General features: G+C 35.7%; 1 protein-coding gene across 3 annotated transcripts in view; it reads left to right on the forward strand.

The window, feature by feature from the left end:
* MTX2 (metaxin 2) overlaps positions 1–25203 on the forward strand; it is a 65290-nt gene that overhangs the window by 19285 nt on the left and 20802 nt on the right. For all 3 annotated transcript variants that reach the window (XM_023259483.2, XM_023259482.1, XM_045033979.1), the window contains exons 2-3: positions 2812–2859; positions 3853–3899. In XM_023259483.2, coding sequence (XP_023115251.1) covers positions 2812–2859; positions 3853–3899 — 95 coding nt within the window. The remainder of the gene's footprint in view (positions 1–2811; positions 2860–3852; positions 3900–25203) is intronic.

The following is a 25203-nucleotide window of genomic DNA, read 5'->3' on the forward strand; positions in this document are numbered from 1 at the left end:
TTGTATCATGGATCAAGGAAAAACATCCAGTTTTCACCCCTTCACCCCAGTTTACATCTTTAGTTCCTTATTTATAACAGAGATTTAGTATTTGTAGGCAGCTTCTTTATTTTTATTTGTAGTCAGGTGTTATGTCTCAAGATTACTTTCACAAATGTCTGTTGTATTAGAACTGGAGAATTCATGGTGGTGATAATAAATTAACTGTTACCTGGAACTACTACTGAACACGTAAATTGCTGTTCATATGAGAACTCTGCAGTTTTGCAGTGTAGTTAAGTAGCTTCTGAGTAGTCACAGAATACTTAAATTATTTTGAGTGTATGCTTAGTGCTAAGTGTATGTTATTCCATTGTTTTGAAAAGTAATCTTTGTTTAGTACATGTAAAACCCAGTTAACCATAAGTTAAAATAAACCAGACTATTTAATTAGAACACTCCATGACTTTAGCCTAGTTAATAATGTTAAGTTCAGAAAAGCTTTGGTTAGCCTGAATGTTTAGGGAATAGAATGGTAGGTTTAATCAAATGTCTTCTTTCTTTCTTTCTTTCTTTCTTTCTTTCTTTCTTTCTTTCTTTCTTTCTTTCTTTCCTTCCTTCCTTCCTTCCTTCCTTCCTTCCTTCCTTCCTTCCTTCCTTCCTTCCTTCCTTCTTTCCACAATTACTGTATGCAAAACATGGTACAGAGTAACATATAAATGGGACATATCTGTGCCCTCAAGAAACTTAGTTTTGGCGTCTTTGAAATTTTTGTAGATTTTATTTTCTGCTTTATTGCTTTAATAAGATTAAGATGCATATAATTGAATCTTTTTTTAAATAATTGAATCTTCAATGATGTAGGATCTTATAACGAATGAACCTCATTGTATTGTTTCTCATATAGATGTAAACGGTGTAGGTGTGCTGACCATACAATTTATCCTAAAAGGTTATTTTTTAGTAATTCGCTGATGTCAGCTTGTTTTTGTTTCCCTGACTTTTATTTTAAAAACACTGTTACACAGGTTAATTGGGCTCTTATTGAAATTTTACTTTGTTAAAAGTTTTACAGTAACATACAATAAATATTTAATTTTTACTGCTTTTTGGTATGTGAGTTGAAATTCAGTAGCTTTTACATATATATATATAATATTATGAGCAACAGTATACAAAACTATGTATGGTCCATTATTTGCTTGATGATTTCATGGTATTACTCCTAAATATGAGTTTGATTTTGTATAGCCCAAACCAAACCAAAAGTAGCATTTATAATTTATAATGATACTATGTTTTTCTTTTCATTCTGAAGTATGAGTAAAAACAAATTAAAGCGTTCCTCCCTCCACCCCCACTCCCTGGACTGTTTAGTGCATCTTAAGGAGAGGTTAAGAATTATAGTCAAGCCTGGACTCAGGCCTAACATTAGTTTTACTAGTAGCTTTATTTCACAGTGTAGGTACTGCTTCATCATGTTACACCACTTTATTTTTATGGAGTGGTGGTGGTGTGTTCAAGGCAATGGAATGTTCTAGAATACAGTAAGATTCTTCTGTAGGTTTAAATACTACCAGCTTATAAGGAAAGATGCATAGCCTGAAAGAGATATATTTGATTCTTTCATACAGTGATGTCTGTTTAAAACTTACTTTCTTAAAAGTTTACAGTAAAATATTATAAATTATTGTTTCACTTTTTTTCCATAGTGAATCAGATTCAGTATCTTATAAGTAACATTTTGGGATGTCTGTTTTTTGGAGGCTAAAGTAATAGCATATAGGCTGTTTTAGTTTTTAAATTTTAACTTTCGATGGCTAAAATGAACAAATCAGGAGACTATAGATGCTGGAGAGGATGTGGAGAAACAGGAACCCTCTTGCACTGTTGGTGGGAATGCAAACTGGTGCAGCTGCTCTGGAAAACAGTGTGGAGGTTCCTCAAAAAATTAAAAATAGATCTACCCTATGACCCAGCAATAGCGCTGCTAGGAATTTACCCAAGGGATACAGGAGTACTGATGCATAGGGGCACTTGTACCCCGATGTTTATAGCAGCACTTTCAACAATAGCCCAATTATGGAAAGAGCCTAAATGTCCAACAACTGATGAATGGATAACGAAGTTGTGATTTATATATACGATGGAATACTACTTGGCAATGAGAAAGAATGAAATATGGCCATTTTAGCAACATGGATGGAACTGGAGAGTGTTATGCTAAGTGAAATAAGTCATACAGAGAAAGACAGATACCATACGTTTTCACTCTTATGTGGATCCTGAGAAACTTCACAGGAGGCCATGGGGGAGGGAAAGGGGGGAAAAAAAAAGAGGGAGGGAGGCAAACCATAAGAGACTCTTGAAAACTGAGAATAAATTGAGGGTTGATGGGGGGTGGGAGGGAGGGGAAAGTGGGTGACGGGCATTGAGGAGGGCACCTGTTGGGATGAACACTGGGTGTTGTATGGAAACCAATTTGACAATAAATTTCATATTAAAATACGTAAATTTTCACTTTTGATTGGGCAAGATGTCTTCCACTTCTTCTCCATTAAAACAACAACAACAACAACAACAACAAAAGCAACAACAACAGTACAACCGGCCACCAAATAAGAAACCAAACCTTCATGTAAAAGAAATTATCTAACCTACTTACACAGGATACCATATGATCTAAGGTGGTGTGATGATTGCCATATATAGAAGGTAACCTTGGCGATCGACTTTCAGTTAAATGCTCTAGGCAAATGTTTGTGCTTATTAATTTGGTTATTGATGTGTGTTTGCCTTATGTACCTGATTATCACTGCCTCGTTTCCACAGCTGCAGAGCCTTGGCCCGAAAATGCTACCTTATATCAGCAACTGAAAGGTAGGTACTTGTTCACGATTAAAAATGGTTATGTATAAAAATGTACTTATTACCAAAAAAACCCGTCGATAATGTCATTTACTCCTGAGAGAACATAAAACATAAAGAAGGGATTCTCTCATCTAATTTGTATTGGAGAGTTTGCCTAAACTTGTATCTGCCAGTGTAAACCAACTATTCATGGCCTATAAGGTTCTTAGTTTATTATTGACTCATTATATTGGCTGCTGTAGGCAGTGTAAAATGATGTGGTTGCAGGAGCAGTTGGCAGATTTACTGCACCAATAGCTGACACAGCAGATTTTTGAAGTCCTGTGGTAAAGTGGGCTCTCAGTAAAAAGGAACTGTTAAAATGTATAGGCTAGGATGGTTCAGGCTCCCTTTAGCAGCTCTTCATATATCATCAGATCACATTATGGACCCCATTTGGGGCTCGGCAGCCTGCTGCAGTTGTCAGAAGACTGCAAAGTAATGAAGACTAATAGGCAGCAGCCCTAGTCTTCTAAGCATGGAATTTTTATTGCTGCAAACTTGTCATCTTTCTTTTGTGTGACAGACCTAGACACTCTGTGCAATATTAACTGCAAGCTGGTTTTATATGGTTTTGAATGCTTTTACTTTTAACTAGAGGGGTCTGAGAACATACTGTTTTACTTAATGAAAAGAAGAATAATATTTCTTGAAAACTTGAAAAATGAATTTGTTTTTAAGTGAGTGATTTTAATTAAATATTGTTGATAAAATACGATAAATGATCAAATAGTTTTGGAGGAAATAGTCTTGTTTTATCATTGTGTACATATTGTGATAATTTAATCAAAATTATGATTGCACAATAGCATCGATAGAGAACTTTGTAATTACTTTGATGAAAGGCTGTACCTTTTATTTTTCAAAATAGGAATAGTGTTTTAAAATAAAAACATTTATAAGTGTATTATACTTGTTTAGCAATCTCACTTTTGACTCAGACCTTTCATTGTATTTCCACAGGGGAGCAAATTTTGCTTTCTGACAATGCAGCTTCTCTTGCTGTGCAGGTAAATATGTAAATAGTGTAATATTTTTTCACTTTGAGTTGCAAGTGTTTTTTCCTCACCAGGAAGTCTCTGATGTCGTATGTGTACAATTTTTCTGCGTGATTTACCATTATCAATATAACATCTCATCTGTGAACTGCAATTTTATTATGTAATATTTTCAGTTGTTACCAGTATATAAAAGAAAAGTCTTCATTCTTTTTATAAAAATCACTTCTATGCTAGATGTATTCTCTTCGTAGTTTAGCTTTTGACTAGATATGATGGTGTTAATTATTTGTGGTGACAAGTTCATTTATGGATACAATTTAATAACTTATTTGTAAAGATTTATTTACCACATATTTTTAAGCATCGTTCTTTCATTGTGCTCATTCTAGCCTAAATCCTTTTGGCAATCTTAAAGTAGACATACTCTTCTCTGGCTGTTCCTTTTGTATTTATGATTGTACTGGTATCTGTTACCCCAGACCACTTATTGAATGCAGTAGCTCTTTACATTGTAGATCGCAGTTGTGGAATCCAAAAAAGGCTAGTGGTGCTGTAAACTTTACACTGTACTATAGGAAGAAGAGGATATGTGGGGATTATTTGCTTTAAAAACTAATATAACAATGTATATTAATTAACTGGAATTAAAATAAAAACTTAAGAAAAAAAAATTCTTACAGATATTGCTAACGGGCCCAGTATAACCCTCAGTGATTCTGTTTCCGTCTCCCTTCTCTTTCATTGTACTGAATTTGCTTATCATATGATTAGACTATTGATAACTTATGCATACATAAAAAGGGAACAAACCTAACTAGTATTATAGATCATTTTTTTACTTCATGTAAATTTAAACAAACTCTATATGTTGTTTGATTCTTTTTTTGGTACTTGACATTGTTTTTTATATTTGTTCATATTGATAGATGTACCTCTAATTTATTCATTTTTATTGATGTATGTTATCCCACTGTATGAATATCCCACAATTCACTAAAAAAAAGAAAAGAGAGAAATGTTTATGTAGATTTATAGAATTAAAATTATTCAGACGTTTTACAGTCAGCTATTATTTATTTAGTTAGCTTACATAGTTTGAATCTCAAAGAGGATTTTATTGTGGAACACCTACAAGATAAAAGAGAAACCTTAAGACGTGTGACATTTTTGGAGATGGGACTGTGAGCTTCTGGAGGACAGAAAGAAGGGGAAGAGAAGGGCCTGTGAGCTTTTGCTGTGTTCTAGGCATGATATTAGGCACTTGGTCGTCTCACATTTTCTTATTCAACTTGGTATTCTCTGGGTTTACTGACTGACTGGTAGCATGCCATTCAGTACATTTTTGTGTTCTTTAAGACGGGGAAAGAAGGAAAACATGGAAAGAAATATATTTGGACAATAATTTATTCATATGAGGATCTATGAGTATCTTTAAGTTTCTTTCTTTTAGATTTACTTTAAGTCTTTTTACCAAAAAAGTAAATTACATTTATTTTATTTATTTACCTTTATTTTATCTTTAGATACTAGTTTTATAACTAGTGTATTTTTTTCTTATGTTCACTTTAGAGAAGCAGAAATTCTCGGTGATTGTATGCAATAAATACGGACTTTATGCTGCTGTTAATCTTGTTTTTTCTTTTTTTGGTGAGGGAGAACTTAAGTTTAGCTTTCAGATACTTAATAAGTAACACAGTGCCTAGCATACAGGATATACTCAGTAAGTGTTTGTTGAATGAAAGGTTTGTAAGTGTGGTGCCTGATAACTGATATAGCACAAGCAAATTATTAGCTGTGTATAAAATCGTATTTTCACTGTTTCTCTTTGAAAAAATAGCTTCAAGACACAGTGAATCTTTTAGTTGAAGCACTAATTCTTAACCCTTTTTTTTCATTGCCATTTTTGGGATAACTCTTTCAGGACCTGATGAAAACTGTAAAACATTTCTCAGAAAACATGCCAGAGCGCATACACAAATAGAAACATACCTAGACTATTCTGCACGTGGTTGCAGGGTTTACTGATCTTGCTGAGGCTATCTGGAGATCCCCTAAAATTATTGAAGAGCCCCTAAAATTATTGAAGTAATTTTTACCAAATAAGAAGGTATTTTGAGTAGGAATAGACCAGGGGTTCTCAACTGAAAGAAATTCCTACTCCACAAAACACATTTGTCAGTGTTTAGACATTTCTGGTTGTCCTAACTGTTGGGGACGGTGCGATTGGCATCTGTTAGGTAAATGCCAGGGATGCTGTTAAACATCTTACAATGCTCAGGACAGTCCCTTCATGACAAAGAAATACCCAGCCCCAAATGAAAATAGTGTCAATGTTGAGAAACCCTGGAATTAACTAGTTTTCAGTGCAAACCAAGATACCAGTATATTACCATTAAAAAAAATGTTTTGTGTTTTTTTTTTTTTTAATTTTTTTTTTCAACGTTTATTTATTTTTTGGGACAGAGAGAGACAGAGCATGAACGGGGGAGGGGCAGAGAGAGAGGGAGACACAGAATCGGAAACAGGCTCCAGGATCTGAGCCATCAGCCCAGAGCCCGACGCGGGGCTCGAACTCACGGATCGCGAGATCGTGACCTGGCTGAAGTCGGACGCTTAACCGACTGCGCCACCCAGGCGCCCCAAAAAAAATGTTTTAAATAATCTGGGGAAGGGAAGAAAAAAAGAAATCTTAGTGTGTACTTTATTTAGTAACTCTGTTTTTATGGTTCCTATTAATTTACTTTAACCATGGCTTTTTAAATCATAGTTGCAATTAAATATAAAGCCAGAAAAAAAGAACCTTTTAAAAATGCAGAATTTTGCTTAAGCATTTCAATTTTTTTGTTATCCTACATATGTCACTTAGATGATAAATTAACCAGCATATATTAAAAATTCTTGGTTTTCTCCAATATTCTTTGACTTGACAGCTGATAGTAGCCATGACTATAAATGTGACTTTTCCAGATATCTGATGTAAACTTTATGGAGTAATTTTCTTCTATATAGTGGACCAGTATCCGTTTAGAGGAATCAGTTAAATGTGTAAAATTGATGAAAACAATGTGACAGGTATCCATAAACTGGATATTTCTAGAAGATACCAGATATAAAGCATCAGATATTTTAATAGTCTGCCAGTTAAGCCATCAGGAAATTTAAATTTTACCTACCACATAGACTTGGCATTTATTATATTCCTGGAACTAAGTGGTCAGATCTTTTTTGATTAAAGGAACCCTTATGATTTCAGTTTAAAAGAAAATAAATTTTTTTCCCATGGCTGATATTTCCTCTTAGATTTGCTTCTTTCCCCCCTCATTCACAAATTTTGGTGTTACCTGAAGTGTTTGCCTAGTCATATAACAATCTTGTATGTTGAGTATAGTGACATATTAGTGTAGCATGTTCCTCTGGTTCTCATGAGCAGTGTGTGTGTGTGTGTGTAGCAGTATATACGTATGTATATCTATATATACATCAATCTATGTGTGTGTGTTTGGGAAAAGAACTTTGATAATAATTCTGTTACTATTGTCTCACTTCCTAAACCTAAACCACTGTCTGACAGATGTATAATGTATGTAAAGTCGGCCACATACGTGGTTTAAAATTTTGTAATAGTCCCATTAAAAAAGATAAAAAGAAACAGATGTAATTAACTTTAATAATGTTTTATTTAACCCAGTGTATCAAAATATTATCATTTTCACATGTAATCAGTACAAAATTTGTTAATGGGAGGTTTTTCTTGTTTTTTGAATTTTTTTTAATGTTTATTTTTGAGAGAGAGAGAGAGAGACAGAATGTGAGTGGGGAAGGGGCAGAGAGAGGGAATCTGAATCTGAAGCAGGCTCTAGGCTCTGAGCTGTCAGGACAGAGCCCAATGCAGGGCTCGAAATCATGAACCAGGAGATCATGACCTGGGCCAAAGTCGGGCGCTTAACTTACTGAGCCACCCAAGCTCCCCTGATGTTTTACTTTTGTTTATATTCAGTTCAAGATTTGATGTCTATTTTACACTTACAGCACATCCCAATTTGTGCTAGCCACATTTCAAGTGCTCAGTAGACACATGTAGCTGATGGCTCTTGTATAGAACAGCACATGTCTAGAAATACAGTAAGCAAATACATATGAACTCCCCTGCAAGTTTTCTATAAAAAACGTCTATTTTCTTCAAGAAGTTTAGGTCTTTACTGATTTGGAATATGCTATGTACAAGTGAAATGAGCCGTTGGTCTCTTCCAAATACAGCATGCCTTAAACATTACTTTTTGTTTCAAGTTTCCTCATCTGTAAAAGGGAGTTACAATAGAAGCTATTCTATTGGAGGTCATGAGGACTGAATGTGTTAATATATAGGAAAAACACTTAGAAAAGTACTTGGCGTAATGTAAATACGCAGCTAATGTTGGTTATTATTTCTTTCTCTCCTGTTCATTGACAGGAGTGTATATAATCCATGTCAGCAGGAGGAATGCAAGTTTGTAGGCTTTATGATGTCCAACCACACCCGAGTAATTAAAATCAATGTTAGGCTTAAGAATTTTTTTTGACACATATGAGTTTGTGTCCAAATTATTAATACTGAATATTTTAATTCAAACAATGTATTTTTAAAACAATACCGAATAAGATTTGTTTTAAAAGTATTGAATACTTTTATTGATGAAGGCATTCTACTGAGAGCTTTTATGTGAAGTATCTCATTCAGTCCTTCCCATAACCCTAGTGGAAGGTACTCTTAGGAACCTCATTTTTAAAGATGTGGAAACTGAAACGAAGGAAAGCTTTTTTGCCCAAGGTCACAGAGCCCACAAATTGTGGAGGTAACCCACAGCAACAGCATTGGCTGAGTACCTGCCACGTGCTCGTGCTCGTCAATCTGCTGAGCACTTAATTCTTACTAACTCATTCAGTCCTTACAACAACTAAATGAGGTAGTGCTATTGTAATCCGCATCCTGCAGGCAATGTTAGTGAGAACAACCATAATAACCGAAGCTAAAGTTTCCACAGCACTTACTCCATGTGCCAGGTCTTGTTAAATGTACCTCAGGTATCAGAGATAATTTTCACAGCAACTCTAGGAGGTAGGTAGTATTATTATTGCCATTGTACAAATTAAGAAGTTAAAGCCCGTGGCTCAAACTTACGTAGGTGGTACTTAGCAGGGCGGGAGTGCCAACCCAGGGAGTCTGGAGTCAAGAATCCATGCTCCTAACACTTTGTAGCATAGCAGTCCAGTCCAGTGATGCAGGTCTTTGAATTTTTATCCAAAAATAAGTGGACATTTAATTCAAGAATCACTTCTGACATTTCTTAGCAAGCTGTATCTTGCAATTTATAGATTACATTAAGATGTGAAAAATAAACGTCTCTCAGCTTTTGGATCCCTGAAATGTGATGAACGCGGTCTTACCTATATTATGAGTTATTGTGAAGCTCACTCAAGTCAGATAATAAATGAGAAGTTCTTTTGAAAACAGTGAAAGCAATAGAAATAGCAGTAGAAATACAAGATGATGTTGAATGTTAAATTAGAGCCTATTTTGACTACAGAGATTTATAAATACGTATTTTGTGAATGCATATAATAAAATGTTACTTTCTAGTAAGTTTTAGAAGGGATTTTGTTTATTATATATGAATCCAATTTACAAAGAAACCTGTTTTCCTTTTTTGTATGGCTTACTCTATTGTAAAAGTTTGAATTTATTTTTGGAGTGTCTCAAACTGATGATCATTATTAGAACGCTGCATAAAAGAGAATGCTGCTTTTTTACTTCACTTAGTTTGTATACTCACTTCCTGTAAGAATGACATTTAAGCCCGGTTAAGGGAAATATCACTATTCTACTTAATTTTCTAGTTTTTCCCTACTTTTTTGTGGATAAATACTCTGTCCCTAAAAATGAAAGGTAAGGCAACAGAAAAAAACAAAACAAAACAAAACAAAAAAAACCCCACCTGTTTTCTTTCTGTTGAATATGTTGTATCATTTTAAAAAGTCGACATTTTTGTAGGCCCTGTTAATGCTGGGCCATGAACACTAACATGTCAGATCTGCTGATAAATTGTCAGCTGACCCTTGCTTTTTCCTTTTAGCAAATGATGCCTTTTAGGTGGGCATATTAATTAGCAGTTAAATGATAATATCCTCATGTAGTGATTGGGAAGAGCAGGAGAAAGGAGTAGCTCTCTCTCCTTTGGACCGCGAGTCCATTGATCTACTGGAGAAAGAACAGTGATTATGAAAATAGAGCCACTGTAAACATGTCATGGCATTCAGATGGCTACCGTGGACAGCGTACCTTGACAGCTGTAGAGGAAATGATTTTGAATTCTCAGTTTGGTTGGATAGATTTTTCCCTTAAACAAGTTGGCTATGGTTGTATGCAATTTTTAGGTGTCAGTTCAAACCTGACAAAGATGACACCAGTGGATATATTTTAATAGAGAATTAAGAGGACACTTTTATGAAAAACATTCTTTAAATAGATGCATCTTAAAGTTTTTTGACATTTGTTTATCTCTCCCACTTGAATCATCTGCTGCAAAATGAGGCTTCTGTATTTTCTTTCAAGATTAGAAGGGGGGGGAAGGAAAGCGTAGAGATAGAGGGAATTTAGGGAACGTTTGTTACATAAGGGGACTTGTGAAATCCTTTTCAGTATTCTAAAATGAGAAAAATGGAGGCTACAGGATGCTTCCTTGATATCACTGAATTTAAATTCTTCAGATTGAATGTCATATCACCTTTATAGACCAGGAGTATTAAAGTATTTTGGTGATTTATGCTTTTAAGGATTTAAGTATATAAAATGCGATCTTCAGAAAAGATAATTTAAATTGAGGTGATTAAAATTGACCTGAAATTACAAACAGAATTTAGCAAATTAAAAACATTTTCAGTATTAATTTCTCAGCATATGAATGGTATGGTATACATAAAACATTTAAATTAGTCTTACAGGATTTGGGAGAGTGAAGTATATTCAGAATACAGTTAGGTGGCTTTTAGAGTTGTCAGTTTTAGTAATGAGTGAAATAAAATGGTTTTGTAGGGTAATGGTTTGCTAACCTAAGTATCTCTTTAACTTAGCAAAAATGCGCTTTCCTGCAGTCAGGAGAGATTGCAAGTTAGAATGTCAACCATATACTTTTCTGTTTAAAAAGTAAATAGCAAGCGGATTTTAAAATTTGTTGCTATTAAGCAGAACAATGAAGACCTAGCATAAGATGAAAAAATGGCAGTCTATTTTTAAATAGAAAAAGGCTAGAATTCTTCATTATTAGATACACAGTATCAGCATAATCGATCTAGCAGCATTATATTTGAGCTGAAAATACACTTAAATTTGAGGCCATAGACTAGCCTGTGTGAACGAAACATCCTTCATATAGTTCTAAGATGAAATTACCCTTGAATGAATAGCATCTTCATTTATCTTCAAACCTCTTCTGTGCTCTTAGTGTATCTACTCTTTCAACATTCTACAACAAGAATTACATTATACCATTATACCAGAGTACTTCTGCAGTGTGAAATAGATTGGTTTGGAAAATGAACCTGGCTTTGCTATAAATTACATTCTCAGGTACAAAGAAATTTGTTATTTTGTTTAAAATAGTCACAAATATAATTAAGGTCTTAATTTATGTTAAACTACAAATATGGCTATTACTTTAACTGGATTAGGAACTTAATCTGTCACTTCAAGAATGATACCTAACACTTTTCATTTGTAACCTTAGATACATTATTTCAATTACAGGGTCTGCAGCTGTTTGATATAAAAAATGAATTATTTTGTAGGTAGATTTGTTCATGGTTTTTAATTTTAAAACATGCCTCTTCAGTAAGGGGGAAAATAATTCTTTGGTTGTTGTCACAGATTTTCTTTTGTGTCCTGGTAAAACAAGATATGAATTAAAAATCAGAACCATTTTCATTTTGTGCCCTGAAAATGGTATTGCATGCTTTCGAATAGTCCGTAGGGAATTCTTACGTGAAATATTTCAAATTTAATTACGAAATGAATAGAAGCTTTGTCCTAAGAAAGAAAACCGGAGGTCTGCTGTCTAAGGATAGCTTTACATGGATAGACTGAAAATTGCTTTTCCCTATCTAGAATTTGGTAACTTTGTTAATGTGATCTATATACATTTAGAAGCTATGTTTATAATCCCTTAAGTTCCACAATATTAATCAGTATAAAGCACCTGATCTTTTAAAAACTTAAGAACAATTCCTTAAAATTTTATATTATTTAAAAGAATTTTTTTAACATTCATTTTTGAGAGACAGAGACAGAGTGCGAGCAGGGGAAGGGCAGAGAAAGTGGGAGACACAGAATCTGAAGCAGGCTCCAGGCTCTGAGCTGTCAGCACAGAGCCCGATGTGGTGCTTCAAACCACGAACCGTGAGAACATGACCTGAATTGAAGTCGGATGCTTAACCAACTGAGCCACCCAGACGCCCTTATTTTTATATTTTTATGAGCAAGCAATGTTGATTTTATTGCTTAAACGCAAAGAGTATTCTTGTGTATTTAACTTGTAAGACAAGTAAATGTTCATTTTGTTTTTGGAACAGTGAAGCGGAAAGAAAATAGTTGGTGCTGTTTATTGGTAAATGATCCAATATGGAGTTACTGTTAGTTTATCAAAATGAACACATTTTAGATCCCTGACATCTACTATTTAGCTTATCCTAAGAATTTAAAATTTGGTGGGCTTTTGTTGTTATTATTTTTCTCAATTGGGAATCTTTATCTGTAAAATATAAAACTTTAAAATACTCGTTATAGGAGCTCAAAAAAAAAAAAGTAGTTTCCTTTCTTTATTCCCAAGTTGTTTGTTGAGTGCCAAATATGCAACTGGTGTTGCTTTAGGTTCTTGGGTTGTAAGAATTATTCTTTCTGTGCCTTTTGACTAGTTTATCACTCCTTCTGCTTAATATTGACCTTACAACTTTTATTTATATTTAATTCTAACAGGGAGAGCTTGTATCTTTTCCTATTCTGGTTATCTTTATTTGTTGCTTTCCTTCTAAACTTGTTTTTTTTCCTAAAGCTGTCAGGTGTTGATGTATCTAAAGTTGAGTCAAATATTCCAAAGGTAGTTTTCAGGTGAGAGTTGTATTCAGGAAGATCTGTTCTCTGTTGTGCTCTATCTTCATACGTGCTTTCATTAGCTTTTCTTGGTTTTGGTACCAGATTTGCTCTATTTAAAAGCTTTTTCTGCTCATTGAATTGTGGTTTCTGATTATGTTTTTTAAGTTAAATTCCTGTAACTATTTTTCTAAAACAATATCTGCTTACTGATATTTGTCATTTTATTGATTTTAAAAAATAACTCTGAATTTAACAGGAGTGACATCTAACTTTTTAATGCAGTAATCTTTGGTTCCATAAAATAACAAAATGCTAGTCTTTGTTGTAGTTTACTAGTTTTCTACAAACTTAGGTATGTTTGTATTTATTGTGCATATCTATGGCTTATTCCTCGAGCAAGTGTTACATGAGAACCTATAGTATGCTGAGGATAAAGCAGTGAACAAGATAGACATGGTCAGTGTGTGCTAATAGAGCTTACAGACTGGAGGGGAGGCCTGTTATCAATAATTTATCAGTTTTGTCAATGTGTGGACTTTGAAAGATTATTCATAAAGTAAGCGTTTATGTCAATATCAAAACATCTTTATTCAGTTGTTTTTGCCTTGTTTAAAAGATTTTATATAAGGTATGTACTGTAAACCAGAAATCATATATTTACTCTTTATCTTATTTTTTAAAAAAGTACTTTTTGGGGTGCCTGGGTGGCTCAGTCTGTTGAGTGTCCGACTTCGGCTCAGGTCATGATCCCACGGCTTGTGAGTTTGAGCCCCATTTCGGGCTCTGTGCTAACAGCTCAGAGCCTGGAGCCTGCTTCACATTCTTGTCTCTGTCTCTCTCTCTGCCCCTCCCCTGCTCATATACTCTCTCTCTCAAATATAAATAAGCATAAAAAAATTAAAAAAAAAAAAAAAAGAAGAAGACAGCTAATCAGGTAAAGGACCTTTCTCTAACAGTCAGATCCTGCCCAGAGATGGCTCGCTGGGAGGCATCTGCTTTGTTAAGTCTTACTGTTCTGTCTATACTGATTCTTAAAATTGATGCAGAGGATTTTCATTTTTCAAAAGGCATTCTAGTCTTCTCAAACAGTATGCTTCTTAAGTCTGTACTCTGTTAGGATCCATTAGGTTATGCTAGGCACTTAACCAGTGACAATTAAGGAGTGGGAATGTGCTAATGGTCACCCAGTCATTGGTATGGTGTATGAGTCAGCAACAGAAAGTCACCTTCCTCTAAATGATGGTAGGACAGAATGTCAATGAGGCAGCATCCTCCCTGTGCAAATGTAGTAGACAGGGCAGGCCTGTTGTTGGCTGGCTGTGTTTCCCTTCTCATAGTTTTATGAACTGAATATTTTTATTTGCCCTTTTGTTTTGTTTGTTTTTTGTTGTTGTTAACCTAATGCAATTAAAAGATGTTTGATATTTCAGGTTTCTTAATATTGCAGATTCTGTTTTCCTTCTTCTGTCAGCATCATATTTATTTCTGTGAAAGAAATTGATGATTTTTTTCAGCTTTAAGTTTAATTTCATTAAGTTTGCCCTTCCAGATCCTTTCTGAGATATTTTTAGTATATTTCTTTGGGAACAAAGAGTTCAACTAGGTATGCGTAATTTTTGAAATGTTTTGTTTTGTTGGATTTTCTCATTAATATTATTCTGCTTACTTTATATTAATTATACGACCTGTGTACTTAATTTAAATCTCCTGAAGGCTCGTAATTCTCCATAAGGTACAGCACCATATAATGCTGTGTTATACCTTTTGTCCCTGTGACTTTTTCATCCCATAACTGCAAGCCTGTATCTCCCACTCTCCTTCACCCATCCCCCTCCTCTCCTCCCCTCTGCCAACTGTCAATTTGTTCTCTGTATATGTGGGAATCTTTGGTTTTTTGTTTGTTCATTTGCTTTGTGTTTTAGAATCCACATATAAGTGATCTCATTCCTTTTTATGGCTGAGTAATATTCCATGGTGTGTGTATGTGTGTGTGTGTGTGTGTATACAAACACTACATCTTCATCCATCGACGGATACTTGGATTGCTTTCATATCTTGGCTACTATAAATAATGCTGCAGTGAAGTATACCTATATCTTCTGAGTTCGTGTTTTTGCCTTCTTTGGGTAAGTATTCAGTAATGGAATGACTGGATCGGAATCTCTATGCTGTTTTTCATAGTGGTTGCACCAATTTTCATTCCTACCGATAGTGCATGAAGGTTCCTTTTTCTCCACATCCCTACCAGTGTTTTTTATTTCTTGTCTTTTTGATACTAGCCATTTTGACAGGTGTAAAGGTGATAAATCTCACTGTGGTTTTGATATACATTTCTCTGATGTTGAGCATCTTTTCATGTGTCTGTTGGTCATCTGTATGTCTTCTTTGGAAGGATTTCTATTCAGGTCCTCTGCTCACTTTTTAATCTGATTATTTGGTGTTTTTGGTGTTGACTTATGTCCATTCTTTTTATACTTTGGGTATTGACTTTTCACTTTTTAAACTTGGTGGGCTATAGATGCAGGGAACAGAAGAGATCAAAGATAAAAACTATCCTTGGTTGTGTTTTTATTCTGCATAAATAACTATAGCTCTACCCGTTTCTTAACACCTCAATATTACCATCCTTGCAGGAAAGTGTTGACAAAGATTATACTGATTTGTAGGTACTTCTGTCACCTCTGTCCACAAAAGAAAAGGGTGTGGGTTGCCTTTAAGGTTGGGCTTCTCAACATTTCAGGAGAATCTGCTTATCTGGTTTCAAAGCGTATAACTGCCTTTGTGACCAGGTCTTTGAAAAGAGAATAGAGTTGTTTCCTAGTCATTGCCTGTCAGAAAAGTTTGACAAGAAAGTGATGTTAGAGCAGTCCATCTAAAGACTCCTAAGTCTCCCTTCTCCCACCAAAACCTTCTCATCCTGCACTTTTTCCTATTTTGGTAAATGGCATTTCCATTGTTGTAGTTGTTTATGTCAGAAAGTTTGGGCCATCTTTGGAGTCCTCTTTTTCCTATATCCACATCCAGTTGTCAGCAAACCCTTTTGGCCCTAGTTTTAAAATGTAGCCAGAATCCGACTTCTTGTCCCCCCAGCACTCCTGTCTTAATCCAGGCCACCACCATTTCTTGCCAAGATTATTGCGGAATCCTTCTTCTTTTTTTTAATGTTTTATTTATTTATTTATTTATTTATTTATTTATTTATTTATTTATTTATTTATTTATTTTTGAGAGAGAGACAGAGTATGAGCTGGGCAGGGGCAGAGAGAGAGGGAGACAGAATCCACAAAGCAGACTCCAGGTTCTGAGCTGTCAGCACAGAGCCCAACGCAGGGCTTGAACCCGTGAACCATGAGATCATGACCCGAGCCGAAGTCGGACGCCCACCCGACTGAGCCACCCAGGCGCCCCAGAATCCTTCTAACTAGTGCTTCTGCTTCTATGCTTCTACTGTCTACAATCTAATCTCTGTATAACTGCTTATAATCCTTTAAAACATTAGTCAGATTCCAGCAGTTTTCAGCTCAGCACCTTCTTGTAATTGTTCTTCTCATGCAAAGTAAAAGTCAGAATCCTTACAAGTATCTGTAAGTCCTACATGATCTCCTGGTTGTCTCTGATGTTCCTTGTTACCACTCACTTCCTTAATCTGCATTGTCGGACTGGTCTTGTCCCTCAGACACACCAGTAGAAGCATAAGACTGTTTTAGTGCCTTTGAACATGGCTGGCTCCCTAACTTTCTTCAGGTTTATGCCCAAATGTTACTTTATTGGTGAGCCCTCATCTGACCACTCTACTTATAATAGCAATACCTTCATACTGCTTTGTATTTCTAAATAGCAGGAATCACCATACATATTTTCAGGTTTATTTGCGTATCATCTCTCTCCATTAGAATGTAAACTCAGTGAAGGCCGAGACTTTAAGGTCCCTGTTCTGTTCTCGTGCCTAGAACAGTTGTGATATATAGTAGCTGCTCAGTAAATATGTATTGAGTATGGGGATGAATGCATAAATGTTTTCCACTCATTCTTCTAGATATTTAGAATTGTGTCTTCCTATCAAGTTAGTTCACAGGAAGCTATGCATTGGACCAAATAAATTAGCCTTTTGTAGGCCTTATTGAGCTGTGTTTTCATGTTTTACCCTGGCCCTTTAGAAGAAAAATAACACAAAAAGCAATTTTGCATTTGGTGTATGTTGTCTCATGTCATTCAGTAGCCATACAGAAGATTCCAGATGAGAAATGTCTTTTGGAGTGTAGTATAAGAAGTTGGGTTGAGGAGCAACTCTATTCTTTTTTTTTCCTCAAATTTTTATTTAAATTCTAGTCAGGTAACATAGTGTAATATTAGTTTCAGGAGTAGAATTTAATGATTCATCACTTACTTATAACATTCAGTGCTCATCATAACAAGTGTCCTTCTTGTTATGATAGCCCACCCCCCACCCACCTCCCTCCATCAACCCTCAGTTTGTTCTCCATAAGAGTATCTTATGGGTTTGCTTTCCTTTCTTTATGTTTTTCCCTTTCTGTATGTTCATTTGCTTTGTTTCTTAAATTCCACATATGAGTGAAATCATATGGTATTTGCCTTTCTCTGACTTATTTTGTGTAGCATAATGCAGTCTAGCTCCATCCACATTGTTGCAAATGGCAAGATCTCATTCTTTTTGATGGCTGAGTAATGTTCCTTTTTGAGGAACCCCCACACTGTTTTCCAGAATGGCTGCACCAGTTTGCATTCCCACCAACAGTGTAAGAGGGTTCCCTTTTCCCTGCATCCTTCCAAACATCTGTTGTTTCCTGTGTTAATTTTAGCCATTCTGACAGGTGTGAAGTGGTATCTCATCATGGTTTTGATTGGTATTTCCCTGATGATGAGTGATGTTGAGCATCTTCTCATGTGTTTGTCAGCCGTCTGGATGTCTTCTTTAGAAAAATATCTATTCATTTCTTCACTGGTTTATTTTTTTGGGTGTTGAGTTTGAGAAGTTCTTTTAAAAAAATTTTTAATGTTTATTTTTGAGAGAGAGAGCGCGAGTGAGAGTGTGCAGGAGTGGAGGGAGGAGCAGAGAGAGAGGGACACAGAATCTGAAGCAGGCTCCATGCTCTGAGCTGTCAGCACAGAACCTGACATGGGGCTTGAGCCCACTATGAGATCAAACCCCAGCCAAAGTCGGATGCTTAACTGATTGAGCCACTCCGTTGCCCTGAGTTTTATAGGTTTTGGGGCACCATTCTTTTTTGAAGACTACAAATATTCCATTGATGGATTCACCGCAGTTTACTGAATCAGTCTCTTATTGGTGGGTATTAGGCTATTATTATAAGTATAAATATTATAAATATAGTATAATTATACTATAAGTAGGGATTAGGCATGAATATCCTAACATATATCTTACATGATTTTAGGCATATATGTCCATATGATAGATTTTTAACAATACAATTGTGGGGTCAGGGGATATGTACATTTAGGATTTTCATAGATGTTGCTAAGCTACCCTTCAAGAAAACTGCATTGATTCATATTCCAGCTAGTGGTTAAATACAAATTTTATGTTATGACTAAGCAGACTTTTAAAAAATGTTTTTATTATCAGGAGTTTCTGTTGCTACATCAAAAAAATTCACATAGGAAAACTAGAAGATTTACTGAGTTTTAGACTTCTTTAGTCTTCATTTTGTGATTTGATGTATTGTTGAGATTTTCATGTTTGTTCATTTATTTATTGAGTTGATAATCATTATCTGGCATATAACTGGGAATTACAAGAGTAAACGCTAGTTTTAGAAGACAGAGGAATCTGAAATGAGAAGTGAGAAGAATCAGAAGCTTGTCACCATGTTACTGAAAGATTACTGTAATGGGATCCCTGTCTGTATTCCTGATACTCTGTTATGTACAACATTTGAAAAGGTTTTCCCAACATTTTAAACTGTTAGTCTTATAATCTAATCAAAGCAATGGCATTATTATTAACAATAACAACTTTTGAATCTAGGATTTAAGGTATTTGTAATGGTCTACTTGACTGATAACAGATTTTTTTTTTGTTCTCTATACTTTTGGCTTCACTTTCACTTATATGCAAATAAATTTTATTCTTCAAGACCAGTTTTTGCAAAAAGATCTGAACCATGGTTCCCAGAAGATATGATTCAGAGGTAATAATTGAAGACATAGAATTTAGAATCTTTATGGAGTATTGTAGGTATCATCTTCTGGGACTGTTTCTGGAATTTCTCTGATTTAAAAGTTCTCAGTGAATGCTCTTTGTAAAGAATTCAGAGTCAAGAAAAATATATAATCCTTGTATATTTTTTCCTTTCTCATAATAGCAATTGGTGACATTGTATACCCTTTTTAGCTTAGAGTTAGGAATTGTATTTTATTTATTTATTTTTAATGTTTAGTTTTGGGGGGGGTGGGGCAGAGAGAGGGGGACAGAGGATCCAAAGCAGGCTCTGTGCTGATAGCAAACAGTCCGATGCAGAGCTCTAACTCACGAACCATGAGACCAAGAGCTGAGCTGAAGTCAGATGCGTAACACTGAACTGATTGAGCCACTCAGCACCCCTGGAGTTAGGAATTTTAGATTCAAGTTTGCTACTAGTATTAATAGACATTTGAGTTGCTCCCAGTATTTGATTATTAGGATCAAGCTGCTTAAGAGCATTTTTATATATGTGTATGTTAGTGGCTATATGCCTTGTTTCTTTTTGATATATTTCTGGGAATGGAATTGTTGGCTGATAGGGTAGTCATGTGCTTAGTAGAAATGACCAAACATTTTCAAGGTGGTTGGATTAATTTACACTCCCACCAGTAAGTAATATATGAGAGGCTTGTCACAAATAAAAACAGTCCACTGTCCTATCCTTTTCCTATCCCAAATCTGGATATCCAGAGATAACTACTTTCATTTCTTTTAGCTGTATTATTTTTCCAGGTATTTACCTCTGTATTTTTAAGTAAGATGCTTATGTTACTACTTCATTTAAAAATTTTGCAATTCTCCTCTTACAACTCCCCTCCCTCTCCTCCATCTTCCCAATAGTGTTTTCACTTTTTGGATTAAATTAATATTCAGTGTTTACATTATAATTAGAATATAAGTGTTGATCTCAATTGAGTGGCTCAGTGTACTATGAACATATTCTTTCTCTATGATTTTCCTCCCCTTGGGTTAATAATTGTTTTAATTCATTTGAGTGGTTTTCTCTCTTAAACTCTGACTGATCTATACTACTCCCCCTCACAGTGGCCAAATACATCAGATCCTTTTTGTCTTTTCTCTCAGAAATACTACCTTGGAAACTCCTGTTCCTTCTGCTTTAATTGGAACAGTTCCTTCCTCTGTTGGCTGCAGGGCTGTTTTCTTATGACTGCTATTCATCATCATCCAGGGAATTCTTTTTGCTTTTATGTTGGATCCCCATATTCTCTGGATCCTGTATTCTTTTTTTTTTTTTTTCTTGGTTTATTATTTTTATTGTACAGCACATTCTTCATTGGCTTCCTGAGAAAGGATACATGGGCAATAAAAATGTAAAGACATTGCTTATGTGGTACTGTTTTTATTCTGTCTTCACATTTCATTAATACCTTGGCCGCATGTAGAATTTTAGGCTGACAAGATTTTTTGAAGCCCTTGTATTACCATCGAGCTTTCAGAGTTGCTCTTTGAGACACTGAATGTCATTGTCATTTATCTGCTCAGTCCTTTGTATGGTTCACTTTTTGTTTTCCTTTTTTCCCCTTTCCTTTCCTTTCTTTCTCTCCCTTCTTCTCTCCCTCCTCTCCTCCTTCCTTTCCGTATGCTTGTTCAGATCCCTTAACCTCTTTATATGTTTGTGTGTTCCCATATTAAAAGAGGCATGTTTGTTGTACCTACCGCTCGGACGAAGCTCTTATGCAAGTACCTGGTGCCTAGTAAGTGCTAAATAAATATTAACCATTATAATTTTTCTTTGAAGTTGTCTTCTCTGTATTTTTTGTTTCCTGTCAGTTCCTTTTTTGTGGCTTGTTTTGGCTCTGTATTTTATGTTCGAGGCTTTCCTCAAGCATCTATTGATCTGTCCTAACAATTTATATTTAAGAGTGAGACACTAAAAAGCTGATGGGGAGATGAGGGACTTTTTGACGTGTGGACTTCACTGTAGACTGATTGCACAGTGAGCTGCCATTTTTGTTGGCGGCTGTCCCAACCTCTCCCACCCCTACTATCATATCAGCATTTGTAGGGCTTTTCTATAGTTATCTCTCTTATCTTGGAGGTACTCAAATTCGTTACCAGCGTGAGAGCTGAGAGGGGAGAAGGGGTGCTGTGGGTCTCTTTGGTCTGTGCGTACACTCTGCCTTCATGTTCCTCTTTTCAGTGTAACAGCCCCAACCCACCCAGTTCCGCCGTGCTGTGCTGCTTGAGCCTTGAGTCAGGAGTCTCTCTGGTTGGGTTTCTTCAGAGAATGGACCTCTGTCTCCTACCAGGTTGGGGGTGGACTAGTTGTGTGATACTTATACACACTTTCAGCCACTCTTATTTTTAGTCCTTTACCTCACCTCCACCCTCTGTGGTACCAGTTTTGGAATCTTTGTGCCTCCAGTTTTGGAATCTTCCTAGTTTCTGTGATGTGGACACATTGATTTTTTTCCTCTGCATGCTCTTGGGTTTCAGCTTCCTCTGCCCTAAGTCTGCTTTCCATCTGACAAAAATGGGCAGATATTTCTCGTCTGCTTTGGTCTCCTCTCCCCTTCTTTGTGTCTTTCTGGGTTTATCAGTTTTCTATTTCTTCACTGTTATTTTGGTAGGTTTTTAGAGGATTACAGAGATAAATGTGTAACTTCAGTTCTTTATGTTTAATTATCCATGATCTGGTATTACTTTTTATATTTTTTAGGAAATAAAAAAATGTATCAACATTGCTTCAATGAATTTTTTTTGATGTTATGAATTTATTTAATATGTTGAAACTAAATCAAGCTTATTAAATTTCAGAGTTTAGAAGTCAGGTACTGGGTTCTGGGTGTGTATATGTGTGTGTGTGTTAAAAAATCCCTTACCATTCGGGGCGCCTGGGTGGCTCAGTTGGTTAGGCGACTGACTTTGGCTCAGGTCATGATCTCGCAGTTTGTGAGTTTGAGCCCTGCGTCAGGCTCTGTGCTGACAGCTCAGAGCCTGGCGCCTACTTCAGATTCTGTTCTCCCCCCTCTCTGTATCCCTCCCCTGCTCATGCTCTGTGTCTCTCTCTCAATAATAATAAACATTAAAAAAAAATTAAAAAAAAATTCCTTACCATTCAAAGAAAATATATTTATTGGCTGTAGTTTTAATTTATTCATTCTTAAATTCTTAGTTTTCACATGTTAATAAGTTTATCTCATCATTTTATCAGTTGGAGTTGCTCAGAATAAACCCTATTTAGTTTAGTTTTTCTTTTAATTGAAAATATTACGGTGCTTAATGTGTCACTGTCATCAAAAGTTGATTGATCAATTGCAGAGTTTATGAGTACTCTCATATTGTGCAGATTGTTTTTATAATATTTAGCCTGATCACTTTCAGATGATGTCAGCCTGTCTTGCGAAGATGTCTTCTGTGCACTGATTACCATTGCTGTAGATCTGTATTGTCTAATAGAACTTCCTGTGATGATGTAAATGTTCATACCAATAAATATGGTAGCCATTAGCCACATGTGGCTATAGGGCACTTGAAATGTGGCTAGTGTGACTGGGGAACTGAATTAAAAATTTTATTGAATTTTAATTAATTTAAATTTAAGTTAAATAGCCACCGGTGACTGGTGGCTACCATATTGGACAGCACAGTTATTGAACATTATTCTGATAGTATGTGCTAAGTTTTTGGTACAGATTATTTTATATTATTAATCACTTGAATTAGTTTGGAATAAAGTGTCCAGCGGAGGAATAGGAGTTAGCTGAGTTACCCTAATTTCCTTATTATAATTAAAACTACATTTTTCTTTGGATTCACATGGGAATAAAAATATGCAGACTGCAATTTCAGAATTGAAAATAAAGTGTGTTTTAGGTTGGTGTATCATTCCAACCTAAGAAGGAGATTGAAAGTGAAAGCGAAAATTGAAAATTCTATTTTGGGACCTCTCAGAAATTTTCTTCCATCCTACAAGATAAAGGAGAAGTACTGTTTGGATCAAAGCTTGGTTTGGATTTAGAGTTTTTATATTCTCAAAGACAGTTATGGTAATGTTCTGGTTTGCATTTTTAATATTTGGATAAAATGTTCTGTTTGTGACATCAGACTTCCTTATAAACTGCAGGTTAATTTATAAAATTTCTTTTGAATGAAGAATGAAGGTTGATTGTAGTAAATGTTGTAAAATTAATCTTTGGCTAACTAGAATTATGTCATCAATTGAGGTCTGTGGTGAATTGAGCATTGCTAAATTGCTAACCTTTTTTTAAAGTAAAAAAGTAGGGGCACCTGGGTGGCTCAGCCAGTTGAGCGTCCGACCTTGGCTCAGGTCATGATCTTGTGGTCTGTGAGTTCCAGCCCTGAGTCAGGCTCTGTGCTGACAGCTCGGAGCCCGGAGCCTGTTTCAGATTCTGTGTCTCCCTCTCTCTCTGACCCTCCCCTGTTCATGCTCTGTCTCTCTCTGTCTCAAAAATAAGTAAACATTAAAAAAAAAAGTAAAAAAGTTAAAAATTCACAGGACTGGAAACATGGCTTTGATTGCAGAACATTACCATTTTGCTTAATTTTTTTTGGTGAAATACAGCTTTTTGGAGTAAAGATTAGTACAGTTACCACTATACATTTAGTTTAGCAAAATATACCATATTTACTATTTTTAGAGTATTGTAATTGTTAACGGGAATATTATCCAAACATTTGAGAAGATAATGTTAAGATAATATTTCAGATTCTTTTTGTTCTTCTTTGAAGGCCTCAATCCCCTTATGCCTTCATTCTCAGCAGATGATTTCTTCTCCCATTTCACAGGATGTGAGCATTCTCATTTTCTTGTCCTTCTTGCTCAGCATCTTGAAGTTACCGCTGACACTGACCACCCCTTGCATTGGAGTAGCAAGCTGCCCTGTTTTCTGACAAATAACCAGATCCCTCTACCTGTGCTCTTACATCCCTTTTTACCCTCTCATGGATCTTGTATGCCTGTTGTTCTCCCTGTTTCTTATCATTTCAGTGTGTTTTTGCTGTCTTTTTTTTTCAAGCTCAACCTTTCTCCCTCATCGAGTACCACTACATATTAATAGAAGGAAGACCCTTCTAATCCCCTTCTTCCTTTTCTTCTCATCCATTCTTGTTGAAAGAGCTGTTGATACTTACTGTCTCTAATTCTTCCGTTCTGAACAATTTGTGTTTTAATAAGCCTTCCACATAATTTTGATCCTAGTCTATACCTGTGGGTCAGTCAAGTAGTTCACTATTATAAATTGGAAGCACAGGTTATGGTATTTAGATGACAGTGTGCACTTACACAGAATCAGCTTTTGGTTGGTTGAGGTGGGGTTTAAAGCTAGACACAGTATTGAAAAAAAAAATTAAAAAAAAAAAAAAGGGGCGCCTCGGTGGCGCAGTCGGTTAAGCGTCTGACTTCAGCCAGGTCACGATCTCGCGGTCCGTGAGTTCGAGCCCCGCGTCCGGCTCTGGGCTGATGGCTCGGAGCCTGGAGCCTGTTTCCGATTCTGTGTCTCCCTCTCTCTCTGCCCCTCCCCCGTTCATGCTCTGTCTCTCTCTGTCCCCAAAAAAATAAATAAATGTTGAAAAAAAAATTAAAAAAAAAAAAAAAGCTAGACACAGTAATTGTTGGTGCATTAATTAGAATTAGGTTTGGCTAGGAGTTATAGAAGACCCAAAATAGTAGAGACTTGAAAAGATAGAAGTTTATTTCTTTTTCTTATAAACACAGGTAATCTAGGTTCGGTGATTACCAAGGAACTAGGCATCTTTCCCCTTGTTGCTCTGCCATCTTCTCTCAGCTTCTGCTTCATGGTTGGGTTTGACTGCTGTGGCTGTAGACATCCTCTTCATATTCCAGTGAGCAGGAAGGAAAAAAAGAGGAGAGGTCATATCCATTATTTTTTGAAGAAACTTCCCAGCCGTTGCCCAGAACTTTAAGTCCCATTGGTCAGAATTTAGACATTGGTCACATCCAGCTGTAAGGAAGACTGGGAAAT

The sequence above is a fragment of the Felis catus genome, chromosome C1, assembly GCF_018350175.1.
Source record: "Felis catus isolate Fca126 chromosome C1, F.catus_Fca126_mat1.0, whole genome shotgun sequence".
NCBI lineage: Eukaryota > Metazoa > Chordata > Mammalia > Carnivora > Felidae > Felis > Felis catus.